We start from the raw sequence: 17,129 nt of genomic DNA, 5'->3' as shown, positions 1-17,129 counted from the left end.
ACAGGTCACAGAGAAGTGGAGGGGACAATTGTGTTGTGACATTCTCAGGGGTGATGTTAGTTTGTGGGAGACCACATCCCCAAGCAGGTCCGAGGAGTCGGGTGGAGCCCTCTGTAGTGGGGCCTCGGGGCGCCAGGCCAGAGATGGACGGAAAGGCCCCGTGTTCCTGGAGGCTGAACTCGAGGCCAATGAGACCCTGATGGCCAGGCTTTCTCAGTGACAAGGTTGCTTGAGCACTTAGATCCCCTCCCCAGCAGTGTTGCTCCTCGTCATTGAGGCTGGGAGCCGGCCTGTTGGGTTGTGGAGGGCATGGAGGATCAGAGAGGGAAGTGAGTTGCCCAAGGTGGCCCAGCCTGGGAGGTCTGGAGCCCAAGCCTGCGTCTCCCCAGCCAGATGCAAAAGCATCAGATTAAGTCAGTGAAGAGTCCTGATATTACTCTTAACTGAGGCCAGTGCAAGTGCCTGAAGGTTGTCTGGCTTATCATCATCACATGTCTGAGGAGGGCTATGCTCGTGCAACTTCATAGGTGAGGAAACTGAGACCCAGAGAGGTTGAGCAACTCATCCAAGGCCACACAGTGAGTGAGTGACAAACAGGTTCGTTTGTGTCTCCTACTTGGGGCTTATTGCCCCTTAGACTCCAGACAGAACCCCTCCGTAGAGCAGGGGGCGGTGGAGGTTCCCAGCTTGAGGCCTGCAATGAGGTTATCTAGACCTGCTGGGCCAGGGTGATAAGTCTGCAGGGAGGGCCCCCCCCCCCCCCCGCCCAGGGAGGGCCCCCCGCCCCCCCACCCCCAGCTTAGCTATGAGGATCTGGGCCATTCTGCCTGAAAGAGGAGGAGGAAGTGGTTTTGCCCATGTGCTGTAGAAGGAGGGGGGGCAGCCAGCACACATCCGGGGCCAGTTGATCCGTTAGGCGCAGGTTCCTATATTCATGGCCCACAATGTATGTAGGGCCCCCAAAATGTGTTTTAAAATCAGGAGAATAAAACAAATACAGTAATAATGAATATATAATAATGATACCGACACAGTCATAATTTTAAACGGTTTGGGTTTTGTTTTTGTTTTTTTTACAGAAGTCGTAATGTGGACCTGTGTACACAGTGAGTGAGGCCCAGCCTGCCCAGGCTGATGCTGCCTCAGGCCCTTTTTCTGTGCTGCTCCCTCCACCTAAAGCAGTCTGCTGCCCCCTCCCCCCACCCTGCCCCAATCAGGTTGACTCCTACCTGTCCCCAAGTTCCCCTTCCTCAGATAATTAGGTCCCCTCTGGGGCGGTTCTTGCAATTCCAGTCCCCACTTCCTGACCAGTTGTTCACTTTTAAACAAGGGCATTAATAATTTCTTCCTCTTCATTGCTGACTAGTATAGATGCCGGGGTGGGGGTGGGGTGGGGGGCACCTGTGCCTGTCTTGGAGTCTCCTCTCTCCCTGAGGATCTGGCTCACAACAGGTGCTCAATAAAGGCTTGCTGAGGTCTGGGTCGAGCGAGGGTGCCCCTCCACCTGCAGCTAGCTCAGTGGCTTTGTCAAAGTTCACACAGAGGGCCACTGGGCTTGTCCGGTCCCGCCCTGGGGCTCACCTGCTTAAGGAAACAGGAACCGCCCCAGGGCGACACCCCGCCCCGCTGACGTGTGGACCCTGAAATGAAACCTAACCTTGTACAGGCGCAGGGCACAGCCAGAGCGAAGGCCTCCCAGGGGTCTCCCAGGTATGTGCCCCGGGTGGGGACGCCTCAGTCAACCACATGCCCACTCCTGGGCCTGCCCCCACTCCACCCCAGAACCTCAGCCCCATCCTGGCCCTTTAGAAGACAGAGCCTGGGGACCAGGCTGGGCCAGAGGGAGGGACAGGTCTGTGGAGGACCAGAGATACGTGGGGAGTTTTCTGGAAGCACTGAGAGGGGACAATTGGAAAAGAGCCGGAGCTGGGGAAAGGGCATTCCCGGCAGGGAACTGTAAGGGCAAAAGTGTGGAGGGGAGAAAGAGCTTGGTAGTTTTGGGGAGAGCAAGGATGCTGTTAGGGCTGGAGCATGGGCCATGAGGAGGTGGGGGAGACCCTAATACTAGGGTAAGGAGTTTGAAACTTAGTATGGCTTCATCCATCAGTGCACGATCTATTCATCAGCACACACCCTGCACCCTCCTCTGTGCCCGCCCAACTCCAGGTGATGCTGTGGAACCAGAAAAATCCAAAAGAACCGAGCCCTGGTCCCAGACCCTGGGAGCCCCTAATATGGGAGACACAGAACCAGACACAGACACTCCAGCTCCATGAGGCAAGGCTGGGCCTGAGGCAAGAACAGTGGGGAACGTGGGGGACAGAAAATGTCGCCAGGGCTTTGTTTAGGAGAAGAGGAAGGAAAGCTTTTCCCCTAGAGAGGGGGACTTTTTTTTTGCGAGGTCTTGAATGATAAGTAGGAGGTCTCGCAGGTAGAAGAAAGAACAAGCCTGTAAACATTACCCCACGCTGGGTCATTACTGGACTCATGAATATTTATTATATACATAGAGGTGTTTTGTGCTGGTCTCAGCCTATCAATAACCAATGGTGTGGCTGGACCAGCCCTTGTGGTTCTTGTTATGATTTCAAGATGCTCTTCAGCAATAACCATCAGAAAACTTAAAAATAATGATCATAAAGGTTTGTTTATTACTTATAGGACCTGGGAATTATACAACACGTGGGACCGCACAGCGAGATCACAGGTAGAGAGAACAAGCGTACATGGGTAAGTAGCCCAAATGGTCAATTACTGAAATCAACCAAGATCTCCCAAACAAAGGAGCTTCAGTGGGGGAAGGCAGCCTGACTCTTTAGTCATGTGGCTGGCAATGTTTATTCGAGGTTGCTCTCACTGAAGTGGATTGCCTCAGCAATCAAAGCCTAAACCAGATACTCTCATTACAAAAAAGGAAAAGAACACACACTGCCAGGGCTTAACTACACCAGGTAAATATCATCATTATCCCCAAATTGCAGTTGAAAATATAGGCACAGAGAGGTTTAAGTTGACTGGCCCAAGGTCACACAGCAGCTAAGTGGGAAAGCTGGGGTTTGAACCCAGGCTGTCTGGCTCCGATTCCAGGCTCTTAACCACTTTGCCACCCTGCTTTATTAAACATTTCTTAATAGATTTAATTGCACTTGCCCCAGAATTCCTTTGGGCCGCTCCCTGGAGGGTGTGCTTGACATCTGTTTTCTGGCAGGAGAAAGTCAATATTGACTGAGTTGGTCAACAGGCCCTTTTCTGTGGAAACAGCTTGGTAGCAAGAACCTTGTGCAATATTGAAAAATTAGACAGGGACAGTATGGGGGGGTAGTGCAGGGCCAGTTTGGGGACAGAATTAAGGATGAATATGAGGGGTCAACGCAGCAGGGCACAAGGGTTTTGCTAGCTTTCCACTGACTTTGTACTGCTTTGCAAATTGGTGCTGGTTTCTTTCTGTTTTTCTTTACGTCTAGTGGTACCTGAACTTGAAATTGTCGAGAATGAATGTGAATTAACCAGCTACCTGACACATTATAGGTGTGCCATCAGTGTCAATGGCAGAAGCAACTGTTTGGGGGCATATCTCTGTGGTGTTTAAGGAAACCATGGCAACCCTTTCTGGCACCCACTGCATGTCCACTATTTCCTTCATTCACTTACCATTTTGCCATTTCCACATTCCTCTGGGGACATTGGTAGTTACTTAATATTTAAATAAACTCAGTTCTTAAATGTAAATACATATGTTTATAAAGGGAATTTTCCAACACTTGTAGTTATGGCCTAATAAGAATAAAAGGAAAAATCCTTGGAGGATTTTTAGGAGGAATCAATGAATAAATGTGCATAAAGTGCCGGCACATAGTAGCTGCTCAAGAAACACAAGCCGGTTTCAAGCCTGTTCCTCTTTCCAGCTTGGAGGACTTCTCAAAAGAGGAGACAAGGACAGAACAAAGGTGGGAGGTGGACCAAGCTTGATTCTCTCCTTCTTCCTGCTCCCAGGTGACATCATCCCCAGGAAGCCATGACAGAGGCCAGAAAGCTGCCCCCGCCTCTGCCCCCACGACTGGACTGGTTCGTGCAGACACAGGTGGAGCAGCTGGCCCAAGGAGGGGTCCCTGCATGGTTCCACGGTGCCATCTCGAGAGAGTGAGGACCCACACACCATCCACCCTGCCCTTCACCCTCTTTCTTTGTCTGCCTCCACCCTGGGCAGGTTTTCACTGTGGAATTCTGGGTTCAGCTCAGCTAAGTGTGTTAAGAGGGTGAAAAGAGCTCTGGAGTCCTGGGCTTGAATCCTGCCTCTTCTGTGAACTCGCTGTGTGCCCTTGGGCAAGTTACTCTCCCTCTCTGGACCTCAGTTTTCTCTATACAAGTGGCCACCAGACCTGCACTGCCAGGACCTGGCAGGCCCCCACATTCCCCATTGTCCAGGCCAGGAATCATCAGTCAATGACGGCAGGATGCAGCCTCAGAATTCTTAACACAGTGCCCTAAACAGCTGCTCTTAATACATCAGGTGTACAACTAATGTGCATTTTTTATCTCAGACTGAGCTCTGAGGAGATGAACAAACTCACGTAGTTAGTCACCCCCAGGGCCTGGCTCTGTATAAATGGAGTAAAGAACATTTATTGTGACCCATGGCATGTAGGAAATCACGAGAATATTGTAAAAGCTGTGTTCTGCAAAAAGGCATAATGTTGTGTGGTTTCTGAGTTCTAGGGCGTGCCAATAATATATGTGAGCCACACACTGCAATTTTTATATTTTCAGTAGCTCTATGAAAAGAAGCGAAAGGAAACAATTAGAATTAATTTAATCATATATTTTATTAACCTGTTATTATCATGTCAACATGTAATCAGTACTAAAAAACCATTCATAAGACAGTATATATACATATTCCTCTACTTGTACTGTCTTTAAATAATTAATTTTTTATCATAAAAATTTTTTTCAATTACAGTTGACGTACAATATTATTAGTTTCATATGTGCAGCCTAGTGATTAGACATTTATATAACTACCGAAGTGAGAACCGTGATAAGTCAATATAGTTATCACAACATTATTGACTATATTCCCTATTCTGTGTATTCAGTCTTCACAATCTGGTGCGTATTGTACGTTAAAATCACGTCTGGAGATAGACCAGCCACACTTTAAGTGCTCAGTAACCGCGCATTTATAGTGGCCTCTGTACTGGGCAATGTGGGTCCAAATGGTGTGGCTTATCCTATAGAAGGCCACCTTACTCTCTGTGAAACCCAGAAAATAGTAGTACTAGTCATAGTAAATGACAGTAATACAGTTGACGCTTGAACAACGCAGAGTTTAGGGGCACCAATTCCCTGTGCAGTTGAAAATCCCTATAGAACTTTGACTCCCCCAAAACTTAACTACAATTGGCCTTCGGAATCCATGGGGGACTGGTTTCAGGACACCCCATGGATACGAAAGTCTGCGGTGCTCAAGTCCTCTATATAAAATGGCGGAGAACAAGCCATGCAGTCAGCCCTCCACGTCCATGGATTCCCAATCATGGATGGAAAATCCTATACATACGGCCAATTTGTATATTTATTGAAAAAAATCCACCCATAAGTGGCCCTGGCAGTTCAAACCGTGTTGTTCAAGGATCAACTACAATAACAGTGAGCCTTAGGGAGCACGTACCAGCTAGAAGTTCCCACACTCATGTTGTCCCCACATTGGCCCTGGGAGTGAGAGTTTACTGGCCCCTTGAGGAAGCTGAGGTCAGAAAGGGACTGACCCTCGTCAGGGTGTCACACAGTGAATGAACAGCAGAGCTGGGTTTTGATCTCAGATGCATCTGGGAACAACTCCTGCTTTACGTGTCACACCCAAAGGTGCCTTCCTGGGGGTATTCCAGGCGTTGGGAAGGCGGGCAGAGGCTGTGGGAGATGGGAGGTCAGCCCAGGGTCAAGGTCATCAGAGGCCTCTGCCACCTCTGTGGGAACATGTCCCGGAATATCCCAAGGTCTGAAACAACTAAGAAAAAAATGCTTTTCGGTTGTTTGCTTAGTCCTGGGATGTCTGGTGCAGCAGGGGTCTGGGCAGTACGCTGGCTGCCTGGGCCTCAGCCATCTCCCCCCTGTGTGTGCCCTTTCAGGGAGGCAGAGGACTTGCTGGAGTCACAGCCACTGGGATCCTTTCTCATCAGGGTCAGTCATACCCACGTGGGCTACACACTCTCTTACAAGTAAGGCCTGGGCTAGGGGGCAGGGCAGGGGAAGGAGGGCCCTGGGGCTTCCATGGAGGGGGCAAGGGCTGCTTCATACCATAACTTCTCAGAGAGCAACTAGTGTGACGTTCTGGCTGAAGAGTGTGCAGCTGCAGCTGTGGCTGTCACCAGTCCACTCGGGCCTGATGGTAACTGAGACTTTGCGTCTGAGAACAGGGACTGCTGGCGGCCTGAGAGTGAGTGGCTGCTGCCCTTCGCCTAACCACCCCTCTCCCTTCCAGCATCTACTTGGCAACTGTCTGGCTCCACCCAGGAGGACATGTTCGGGAAAGTCAGGGCCTTCCAGCTCCTTGAGTCCTCCAAGTCTGATCTGGCTCCCAGTTAGTGGATTTCATAGTACAAACTACTTTTCAAAAGGATACCAGACCAAAGGAATAAAAGAAAAGAAAAATCCAATGGCAGTGTTACAGTGGGGCGCGGGGGTGGGGGGGGAGCTTGGGCACTGAGTCACACAGCCCCAGGCCAGTCCTGCTACTACACACTGTGTGACCTTGGACAAGTTACTCAGTCTTTTTGTAACTTCCTTAAGTCCTCCTCTCTAACATAGGAATGCTCAAATTAATTCAGTCTTGATGTGAGGATTAAAAGATACGTTAGCACGTAGTAGGCCATTAATAAATGCATCCATTCATTAATGGAGCGCTGGGGCCTGACGCAAATTTTCATTATCATTTCTATTGATCATTTACCCCTAGCCAGGCACTTAGCGAAGCTTTTCCTTTAGTAGTTTGTTTCACCTTCACGAGAACTGCTGAGGTCAGCCTTCGTAGCCCCGTGTGGTAGATGGGGAAACTGAGACGCAGTGTGGTTAGTCAGCTACCAAGTAACATGGCTAATGAGTGGAGAAGGCTGCGTGGGAACCTGGGCAGTTGGGCTGCAGCCATTGAGGGCTGGGGGGTGGAATGAGGGGACTGAGATGTGGGGAGTGAGATGTCCCAGCCCTGGCGGTGTTTCTACAGAGCCCAAAGCTGCTGCCGTCACTTCATGGTGAAGCTCCTGGATGATGGCAGCTTCGTGATCCCTGGGGAGAAGAGCGTCCACGCCTCACTGGATGCACTGGTCACCTTCCACAAGCAGCAGCCCATGAGGCCACACGGGGAGCTGCTGAGGCAGCCCTGTGGGCAGGTAAGCGTTGGGACTCTGGTGGGGTGGGACGTAGCTGTCCTCCCAGGGGTCAAATCCCCCGACTCATATTGCTCCCACCCGTCCCTTTCAGCCTTTTGTGGACTCTGTCCTCCTCACGTCCCTGGCCCCAGCTCCACCCCTCCTGGTCCTTGCCCGCCCCCCAGCTGATTTTTCACAAGGATTCACATGCAGGGTATATCCTTGGCTGATCTATAAGAATAGCACATTTCCTTATAAGCTTCAGTGGGTGGGGTCTAGTCCTCAGAAGCTGCTGTGGGAGGGGCATATTTCCTTATAAGGATCAGTGGGTGGGGTCCTCAGAAGTTACTGTGAGAAAGGCACACTTCCTTATAAGGGTTTGGGGCATGTCCAAGGCCCACATACATCTCTGTGGGCGGGGCCTAGGCCCTGAGAAGCATCTGTTGGGGGGACATGCTTCCTTAGAAGGTTTGTAGGTGGAGCAGCCCTAAATACCAAGGTCTGGGGACGCCAGCCCTGTCCCTGACCCCTCCTTGGGGCTGAGCGGCTGGTCCCCTCTGCCCCACAGAAGGATCCAGCAAACGTGGACTATGAAGAGCTCTTCCTTTACTCCAGTGCCTTGGCTGAGGAAGCTGCCAGCCCAGCCCACGACCCCAGCAAACATCAGAGTCCTTCCTCCCGACCTGTGGCTGCACCCAAGGAGGTACGTGACAGAGAGCTGGCACCTCTTACCTGGGAGAGGGGCAGCGGCAGAGCTGGCCAACAGCTGCCAGAGGAGACTTTCTAGAATGAAGATTATGTCCTGTAGCTCCAAGCTTAAAACCTTCCAGCGATTTCCCAAGGCACCGAGATGAAAATCCTAACTGTGACTTCAGCTCCTCCTCCTGCCCATCACCAGCTCCGCTTCAGCCCCTCCGCCATCCCTTCTGTTGTTCAGACACGTCGAGCTAACCTCAGGGCCTTTGCACATGCCGTGTGCTCTGCCTCTAGATTTCCCATGCTTGGCTTCTTCCATCAGTTCTTCAAGTGTTTCCCTTCCATCTCTAGACCTAAAATTGGTCCCCCTGCCTTCTCCATCACATCACCCTGCTTATCTGTAACAGAGCACACCTTGAAATTTGAAAGCCTTGTTCATTTATGGGTTTTCATGTTTCCTGTCTGCCTATTCCCTCAGTTATCACCCCTTAGGGGTGAGGGACTTGGGGTATTTATCCTTCAACTTCTATCAATCAATGGTCAAGTGCTATTCCTCAGAGATTTTGATTCTTTGGTACTTCTGGTCTGCCATATGGACACAGTGGGCACTGGTGGCCAGAGAAGGCCCTCAGGCAGAGTCCCCAGGGCTAGCATTTGGGAGTAGAGCTGGGAGCACTGATGTGCTCAGGGCAAAGGGGATATGGTTGGGCCATCAACAGCATCTGCCACACATGAAACCCAAGATTTGGCCTGAACAACCAGGTAGATTAGGGGTCAGCAAACTATGGCTTGAGGGCCACATCCGATCTACTGCCTGTTTCTGTATGGCCCATGAGCTAAGCATGGCATTGAAAAAAATCAGAAAAAAAATAATTATTTCACGGCCTGTGAAAATCAGATGAAACTCAGATATCTGTGTCCATAAAACTTTATTAGAATGTGGGCCCACTCGCTTGACAACAGCAGAGCTGAGTAATGAGACAGAGACTGTATGGCCTGCAATGCAGAAAATATTTGCTCCCTGGCCCTTTAGAGACAAGGTGTGCCGTTTACTGAGATGGGAAGGATGGGCCATGAGATTAGTTTTGGGGGTTCACACGGGGATGGTTGTCGGCCCCAGGGCGTATGGGTGGGACCCAGATCCCAATTTCTGGTGCAGATTCAGAGCTCTGGTGGGCGTGTTGGCCTCAGGCCTCATCTGCTCTCGGTTTCAGGCCTCTGCAAAACCAGTCCTGCTTCATTGGCCAAAGGAAAGGAAGCCGTCGGAAGAGATGGGCAGAATGCCCACAGAGGAAGCCACTTCCTCCTGCCCCCCAAAGCCCCCTCTTGAAGAGGCCTGCAACAAACTCTGGAAGAACCTCAAGACGCTCCCTCAGACTGGCAAGAGGGTCCAGCAGCAGTTGAAATCCCACCTAGCAGCCATGAGCTTGTCATCGCTCCGGGACTCCAGGAAACTGGAGGTGACTCATGACTCAGGAGCCGAGGCAGGTGACGTGGCTAGAGACGATAACATCTGCACATACCCCTCTGTGGCCACCTCACTCACAAGCCCCTCACAGCCCCAGGTTCTAAGAGACAAAAAGGACTCCTCCAGGATGGACTCAAGGTCGGCAAGCTGGAGCGAGGAGACCCTGCAGGCCAGAGGTTGGCACAAGGTGGTTGTGAGGGCCCTGTCCTCACAGGTGTGCAAACCTGAGCCGAGGGGGTTTGCAGAACCCCAAGAGGACTGGCTCCCTGAGGAGTACCGTCCACCACCACCCTTTGCCCCTGGGTATGGCTAGAAAAGAAGTTCGCCCTGGCTCTGGGATCCTTGTGGTAAGGGGCTGCTCACACCTGGACCCCTTGTTCTTTGCCCACTAGCCCTCTAGACCCTGAGAAATACAATAAAGACATTGCTTGAGTCTGGTCCTGCGATTGCCAATGGGGTTATCTGGATAATAATAATCAGTTACAGCAAGGGTCTAGGGCACCTATTTCTTTTACACCGCTGAGTAGGCCCATCAGATAGGCTCTTTCTGCACATATTAAAGAAGAGACTGAGGTGCAGAGAGGAGGAGAGGCGTGGCCGGTCACACGGCTATGGGGTGGAGGGTGTCCGAGCCAGGATTGGAAGTCATGTCATTTGGAGCCCTTTCCTCCTGTACTCGGGCTCAACCCCCAGTATGTCCTGGCCATGCCTTCCTCCAGGGTTCTCGTGCAAACAAAGGAGATGAGACACGTGGGAGGCTTAACGCACAGTAGACACTCCCGACACCAACATCCGCTTTAAGAGAAGCATCTGTGTCATTTGCTTTAAAAGGGAGAGAGGGCCCAGGGCCATGATTGGGGAGAGCTCAGGGGGCATCCTGGATCGCAGGGCTGTGTGACCTTTGGAAAGTCACTAGACCTCTCTGGGCCTGTTTCCTCATCTAGAAAATGGGGAGAAGAGTAGTCCCTCTTCCTCAGGATGAAGCAGCAGTATGTGCAGAAAACCTGGAGCTTTGGTGCACAGTAGGCACTTAATAAATGGGGGTTAGGGTGGGAGTGGGTTCTCTAGAAATGATACCCATTGGGAATGTCTGGGAAGGTCCCTGAGGCTGCTCTCAGCTGCAGGAATGACTGTTCTTTGGGGCCATAGATGGGGCCCCGTTGCGTGACCGCTGGTGGAATGGGTGTGGGGCTTCCCAAATCCACAAAGTATAAAGGTCTGGGATCTGGGGTGAGCCGGGCCTGGGGTCTAGTCTGCCTCTGCAGATGGCTTGAGGTGTGGCCTTGGGTAAGTCACTCTGTTCCCTCTGAATGAAGTGTGACTGGTCCTTGGCCAGCCCTGCTGGGATGTCACAGGCAGCCAATGTGATGGCAGAGGGGCAGGTGGTTTAATTAACTGTAAAGTACTATGCCTGCCTCAGTCAATGACATTCCTACCAACCCCTCAGAGGTCTCCCCGGCAGCATGAATGAATCAGCAAGGAGTTAAGCCTTCAGTGCCTTTGAGGAATTCCGGGATTGAGGGGAAAGGGGACTCCGGGATTGAGCAGTTGGGGATAGGGTTTGGTCTTGGTCTTGGGGGGCCGTAGGGTAGGACAGCATGGGCCTCATCTCCACACCTCATCTTTGCCCACTGAGACCCACACCGAAACATCCAGCCCTCACAGTAGAGAGAGATCTAAGTCAGCCTGTTCCTTGTACAAACGGGCCGATAGTGGCCCAGAGAGGGTGCAGCCACACCCAGGGTCACGCAGGGAGGGCAGAGATGAGACCCCAGGCCTCTTCCCTCCCCTCTGCCAGGTTTAAGTGGAAAACATGTCGTCCCAGGAGGTGTGACTCAATGATGTGTGTTTATTCCCAGAGCCCAGATTCCATGGTGGGGAGAGGTGTCACCCTACCCTCCTCTGGCCCGGCTCTTCCTCCATGGTGTCTTCAGATGCGGATGTGGAAGGTGCTGTGTGCAAAGAGGAAGGGAGTCAGTGTCATCAGGCAGAGGGCAACCCCTGCATCCTCCTCCCCTACACTCCAGCCGTGAGTCTCCGAGGCAGGTCAGGAGCCACGTGGGGAGATGGCCTCCCCACCCCCCGCATGAAGCCCCAGGCTGTAGATCTCCTGAGTTCCCCCAGGGGTTGGGAACACATCTCTTTGGATCAAAGTTGATATTCTGGACTTGCTGTGGGACTCTGAGTGAGTGACTGCCCCTCTCTGGGCCTCAGTTTACTCCCTCATGAAATGAGGATAACAGCTGTCTCTCCTTCATTGGGCTATATAGAGGGCGGAGAGTGGGACACACAGAGGGTGCTCCATCATCCTGGTTGTCATTCTTTGTGTCTCCATCTGCTAGGAGACCAGCCTTGCTTATCCAGGCCCTTTGTGCAAGCAAGGACACCACAATAACAGCCACCCCGGCAACCACAACACACAATTATTGAACACCAACTGCATGCCAGGCACTGCTCTAAATTCATTCCATGTACTAACTCAGGGGTCAGTCAACTTTTTTCTGGAAAAGACCAAATAGTTGATATTTCCAACTTGGCACAACTCAACCCTGCCTTGTAGCCCGAAAGCAGCCACAGACAATACAGACACGAATGGGCATGGCTGTGTGCCAGTAAAACTATTGATGGGACTGGAAATATCAATTTCACATCACTTTCAAGTGTTGTGGAGTATTATTATTCTTTGATTTCCCCCCCGCAACCATTTAAAAATATAATTTAAAAACTATTCTTGGGAAGTACAAAAACAGGTGGCGGGCCACCCCCTGTACTAACTCATGTAACCCTCACTATCCAACATACAGTGGGGGGGTCTGATTCTCCCCAGGGTTGCCAAGTACAGTTGTGCAGTCTGTTCACTGCAAAATGTTCAGGCAAGGGAGGGCTGAAGTTCAGCCATGTTCTACTCCTCCAAAGAGCTGTGACCAAGGTGCCCACGGGGTCCCTAATTATCCCCATTTTAAAGATGCAGGCCATTTTAAAGACTGAGGCCAGGGAGGTTGTGCAAGTTCCCCAAGGTCACAAATGAATGAATAAAGGAGCTTTGACAAACCAAGTCTGTGAACTCAGATCCCTTCTCACACGTGGAAGTGGATTGTGCAGGGCGGCGGGGTGTCACCTGAGGAAGTCGGGTGCCCGCAGGATCATGTTCTGGAAGTCCTCCAGGGACAGCCGCCCGTCATGGTCTCCATCGGCCTCATCCAGCACCTTTTCGCACACCAGGCTCACCTCCTCAGCGCTCAGCTCCCCCCGTGTCAGCTTGGTCACCGTCTGCTCCAGGTCCCGCATACAGATGTAGTCGTCGTCGTTAAAGTCTGAGCAGTAGGATAGATGGGGATGTGGGGTGGGCAGACACAGGAGGAAGGGCGGCTGGGCCAGGGGGGGCATACCTTGTATCCATGTCACAGAGGAGGAAACTGAGGCACTGGAGGGAACCCAAGACCCTGGGGGAGAAGCTGGGTCTTCCTTTTGAATTGGGCTGGGACAAGTTCATTCATCCATTTAACAAGTATTTATTGAGTACCTACTATGTGCCAGGCCCCATGACGACCGTTATTCATTCATTCATTCACTCACTCAACAAGTATTCATCGAGTGACTATTGTGTGCCAGGCACTGTGATAAATTTTTATTCATTCATTCAACAAGCATTTATTGAGCACCTATTATGTGCCAGACATAAGAGACAGATGGTGAACCAAACAGACACTTACTGCCCTGGGTCTCCTCAGAGAGAAGGTCGATAAGAAGTGAACAGATCAATGCACAAGAAATTAAGCAGCATTGCTCCATGCTAGGACAGAAATAGGAAGGGGGCGGTGAATGACTGGGGGTGGGGGCCACTTTTGACCTAGACTTCAAGGTAGGAAGGAGCCAGGGGAGAGGTGTTCTGGGCAGATAGAGGCAGAGGTCTGGAGGCAGAAAGAATTTGGTGTGTTGGAGGAAGAGCGTGGCTAGAATGGAGTGACCAAGGAGATGAGATCAGGAGATAGGGGGTAGCGTAGAGAAAAAGGCCAAGCTGGGCCTTGAAGCCCTTGGGGAGACACTGTGACAGCAGAGCAGCCCCTAGCCCCAGGCCTGGTCTTGTTCCCACTCTTTACCCCACAGTCCCCAACCCCGGGTTCTGCACGCACCATAGATTTTAAACGCATAGTAAGCTTTGAGGTCACGGGGAGCCATTTCGCTCATCACAGAAAACATATCCAGGAAGTTGTCCAAGGTCATGTGGCCGTCCCCATCCTCGGAGAAGACCTGGGCGATCCTCTGGCGGAACGGGTTGTCCTGGGAACAGGAAGCAGGGAGGCCATCCCTGGCCAGGGTCTCAGGGGCTCCATGGGGTCTCACTCTCAGCACCCACCTTCCCGGGAACCTCCAAGTAATCCCCACAAAGACTCCCTCCTTCCCGTGGTCCCTGGACAGAACTTCAGACAACTCCACACTCTGTCCCTGTGGTCTGGGTGGGGTTGACCTCACTTCCATCTGCAGCAGCAGCCACATGACCTTGGTGAGGCCAATCAGAGATTTCCATTTACCTGGCAACTGTGATTGGCTCTAGGATAGGCACATGACTCAAACTAGCCAATTGGAGGCTGCCCTGGGAGGTTTTCTGAAGAAATTGGGATGGAGGGACCTGCTTTCTGCTGGTTGTAGAGCTGACAGGAGGAAACCTGGGGCCTCTGAGGGTTCCATTCACTACCTCGAATGCCATACACACTGCCTGAGAATGAGGCCTCTTCCTGGGAGGAGCTGAGAGATGGAAAGAGATTCTCAGAGACCGTGGTTTCAGCCATACCTGATGCTAGGATGCTAGCCCGGCCCCTGGATTTTTTGCTCATGCGATATAATCCATTGCGTCCCTCTTGAATAACCTTTCTGTCCCTTGTGACACAATAATCTCTAGGCACAGTCACTCACTTCACAAGTCCCCTTCAAACCATGTGTTGAACATCCAGTTAAGAAGAACCCGTATTTAGCAGCTCATACTATGAAAAAAACTAACGTTCCCTGAGTACTTGCCATACAACAAACCCTGTGCTAAGTATGATCTCATCTCATCCTCCCAACAACCCAGGGTTTGAATCCTGTCTCTGTCATGTCCTGGCTTCGTGGCCATGAAAAAGTGTCTTGACCTCTCTGTACTTCAGTTTTCTCGTCTGTAAAATGGGAATCATTGCAGCACTCACCTCATTGGAATGCAGCAAAGGAATTGTAGTATTTTTCCCCTGCCTGCGCTATGACCCAGACATACCTTCAGCTCAGGCATGCTGCCGATGAGCTCATAGGGCACCTTCACATCAGGGCAGTTGGTATAGTCGAGGGGGACAAGCTGGGGGGCCAGGTCCTGGTAGCGATAGAAGAGCCTAGTGTAGGGAGGGAAATACCAGGAAGGGCTGGGAGGTGGGAGAGAGGGGACTTGTCCCTCTTCTCTCACTCTTGCAGCTACTCACTCCATACTGAAGGATATTGGGTCCCTAAGAGCCATCAGTCCTAGGCCCAGCCTTCAGGCACACAGAGCAACACACAGGCACCTCTATCTCCCTGGGAACAAAGGCAAGGTCGAGAGACAGTCCCAGAGCTTGGGGAGACCAGACTCGGGGAAGCAAGCCAGGGAGGATGAAGGACTTCCTGGAAGAGGGGTCATTGGTGCTGGGTTTTGAAGCATGACTAGGAGCTCACCAGGTATATGGGCTTGACAGAAGGGAGAGTGCTTAGGGCAAGATCATTTCACAATAAGCATTGAGAGAATCTGAACCAACCTATGAATCTCTGGACGTCATCACTTTATCAGCAAGACCATGCTTTTAAAGACCCTCATCCTCATTTTCCCTCTCCCCCTCCATAATGGGAGGCAGGATTCCCTCAATGAGGCAGAGCAGAGACAAAGGCTAATATTCAGGCTTTTCAAAAGGGTAACTGAAAGGCATTTTGGAAAACACCAAATGCCATACACACTACCTAGACTGGGAGGCCAGCTCTCAACTATGATGCCCTCACCTGGTGATGCCATTCCTTCATAGGGCATGTTGAGCAGCAGCCTTATAGAGATTATCCTGATGAGTCAGAGGTCCCCAAGCTGCTAGAGACTGTCTCAGAAGGGGACAGGAGCCTTTGGGTCATATGGCGACTAGGAACTCAAGGAAGGGAGTATCTGGAATCCGCTCTTGACCACCAGTTCCCTATATGGGTCCCCTCCAGGAACAGCCCGAGTTTGAGTTGCTATATGGCCTCGAGCAAGTCCCTCTTCTCCTTTGAGCCTCAGTTAGTCTGTCTGACAAGCGAGAAGCTTGGGATAGACGAAATATCCGCCCTCAAACTCGTTGGGACTCATCCCATCTGCAGAGTTGGGGTCAGCCTCCCCTGTCTGAGCCTCAGTTTCCCATCAGTAATTCGATCATCATAGCCAGGGTGACCCTGCGAGCTGTCTTTGCCCAGACAATGGGGCTCACTGGTGAAAGGTGTGCCCATCAATAATGGATGTCCGTTGCCCACACAATTGGGCCCTTGGCCCCGATCACTCTGCAGCCGAACCCCGGCCAGCTTGGGTTTCACAGCTCCAAGTTCCTGGGTCAGGGCCTCTGGACAATGGCTCCCTGGGCCAAGTGATGATGTGGGATACCCATTTATGCCTGTCTCGCTCACACCAGGGACCTGAAACAGCCTCAGGGCGCCTCCCTGTACCCTCCCCTTGATGTCAACCCCACAGCCCAGAGCTGCCTCTTGACTCTGCTGCTGTGCTCCCAGCCTCTAGTCTCAGCCTCTTCACACAGGCGTGGGGTGGGGGGGGATTCCTTCTAACATGCTGACCTGTCTCTCCCCTGCTCACACACTCTCCATGACTCCCTGACACCCTTGGGAGAAAATCCAAGCTCATCAGCCTACAGGCGTGACAATAAGATCAGATGTGACTTCTCAGCCTCCCCATCTCTGCCTCTGTCCGGTGACCATTAGCTCTCTAACTGTCATGAAGCATTGGCCCTTGTCAAATTCCAGACATCCTCCAGTACCGTACAGAAAGCTGTTTCCGGGTCTTCCTCCCTTCCTCCCCAGACTGACCTCATGATTTCCTTCCTCGTGAAGAAGGTACAGTCCTGGGGAGAGAGACATTGGCTTGGCCCAGCCGCTACCTAGGCTTCCTCTCCCCGCCTCCCCATGCTCATCTCTGCCAATGCCACACACAGAGCTGCACCAGGAACCCTTGCTGACTGCCCACCCAGGACCAAGGGATGCTGTCCCCATTCCTCAGGCCAGGAAACCAAGGCTGCCCCACACATTACGCCCACCTGATATGCTTCCAGCTGCTCATGAGTAAAGACTGTCTGCTTGTTGCCCATGATGAAGGCCACCGCCAGGAACAGGCTCCTGAAGCCCCCAGGTTCCTCAGGGCCACACGGTTGCCAAGCTGCCACGCACCAGTGTCTAGGCAAATCTCCCTGCCCTGGCTGTCACCCGCCCACCCGCCCCATCACCCCAAGCCTGGGTGAGACTCAAGTTACAGCCAAGCTCTCTGGCCAACAGCCTGAGTATGTCCACGGCCACCAGGGCAAGAAGAAAGGCTGTGGGAGGTCACAGAGCCTCAGACCACATCTGCCATCACCAGGTGG

General features: G+C 51.9%; 2 protein-coding genes across 6 annotated transcripts; one reads left to right on the top strand and one right to left on the bottom strand.

Moving 5' to 3' along the window:
- The first annotated feature begins 910 nt into the window (after positions 1-910).
- On the top strand, positions 911-9,967 carry HSH2D (hematopoietic SH2 domain containing). 4 transcript variants are annotated; one of them, XM_074337993.1, is made up of 8 exons: positions 911-1,710; positions 2,167-2,277; positions 2,662-2,730; positions 3,994-4,140; positions 6,129-6,218; positions 7,220-7,385; positions 7,933-8,067; positions 9,275-9,967. In XM_074337993.1, the coding sequence occupies exons 4-8, from the start codon at positions 4,016-4,018 to the stop codon at positions 9,839-9,841; spliced, it is 1,083 nt and encodes a 360-aa protein (XP_074194094.1). In that variant the 5' UTR covers positions 911-1,710; positions 2,167-2,277; positions 2,662-2,730; positions 3,994-4,015; the 3' UTR covers positions 9,842-9,967. The 4 variants fall into 4 exon arrangements, with proteins under 4 accessions (XP_074194094.1, XP_074194095.1, XP_019592642.2 ...); XM_074337994.1 differs by having other exon boundaries at positions 2,167-2,294; XM_019737083.2 differs by lacking the exon at positions 2,167-2,277 and having other exon boundaries at positions 913-1,710.
- Positions 9,968-11,356: 1,389 nt separating this feature from the next.
- CIB3 (calcium and integrin binding family member 3) lies at positions 11,357-16,943 on the bottom strand. 2 transcript variants are annotated; one of them, XM_019736878.2, is made up of 6 exons: positions 16,809-16,943; positions 16,582-16,616; positions 14,777-14,888; positions 13,662-13,809; positions 12,647-12,842; positions 11,357-11,480 (listed from the first exon to the last, which is right to left on the bottom strand). In XM_019736878.2, the coding sequence occupies exons 1-6, from the start codon at positions 16,857-16,859 to the stop codon at positions 11,459-11,461; spliced, it is 564 nt and encodes a 187-aa protein (XP_019592437.1). In that variant the 5' UTR covers positions 16,860-16,943; the 3' UTR covers positions 11,357-11,458. The 2 variants fall into 2 exon arrangements, with proteins under 2 accessions (XP_019592437.1, XP_074194097.1); XM_074337996.1 differs by lacking the exon at positions 16,582-16,616.
- Positions 16,944-17,129: the final 186 nt, after the last annotated feature.

Source organism: Rhinolophus sinicus, linkage group LG07, assembly GCF_036562045.2.
Source record: "Rhinolophus sinicus isolate RSC01 linkage group LG07, ASM3656204v1, whole genome shotgun sequence".
Taxonomy (NCBI): domain Eukaryota; kingdom Metazoa; phylum Chordata; class Mammalia; order Chiroptera; family Rhinolophidae; genus Rhinolophus; species Rhinolophus sinicus.
Note: the sequence above shows the minus strand (reverse complement) of the source record. Positions and strands in the feature narration are given on the sequence as shown.

Excerpts from the sequence above, each read along its gene's own strand:
- HSH2D (XM_074337993.1), top strand. The coding sequence starts at position 4,016 with ATGACAGAGGCCAGAAAGCTGCCCCCGCCTCTGCCCCCACGACTGGAC. Across the intron at positions 4,141-6,128 it reads CACGGTGCCATCTCGAGAGA|GGAGGCAGAGGACTTGCTGG; the intron begins GTGAGGACCCAC and ends GTGCCCTTTCAG. Across the intron at positions 7,386-7,932 it reads TGAGGCAGCCCTGTGGGCAG|AAGGATCCAGCAAACGTGGA; the intron begins GTAAGCGTTGGG and ends TCTGCCCCACAG.
- CIB3 (XM_019736878.2), bottom strand. The coding sequence starts at position 16,859 with ATGGGCAACAAGCAGACAGTCTTTACTCATGAGCAGCTGGAAGCATAT. Across the intron at positions 16,617-16,808 it reads AGCAGCTGGAAGCATATCAG|GACTGTACCTTCTTCACGAG; the intron begins GTGGGCGTAATG and ends CTCTCTCCCCAG. Across the intron at positions 14,889-16,581 it reads ACGAGGAAGGAAATCATGAG|GCTCTTCTATCGCTACCAGG; the intron begins GTCAGTCTGGGG and ends TCCCTACACTAG.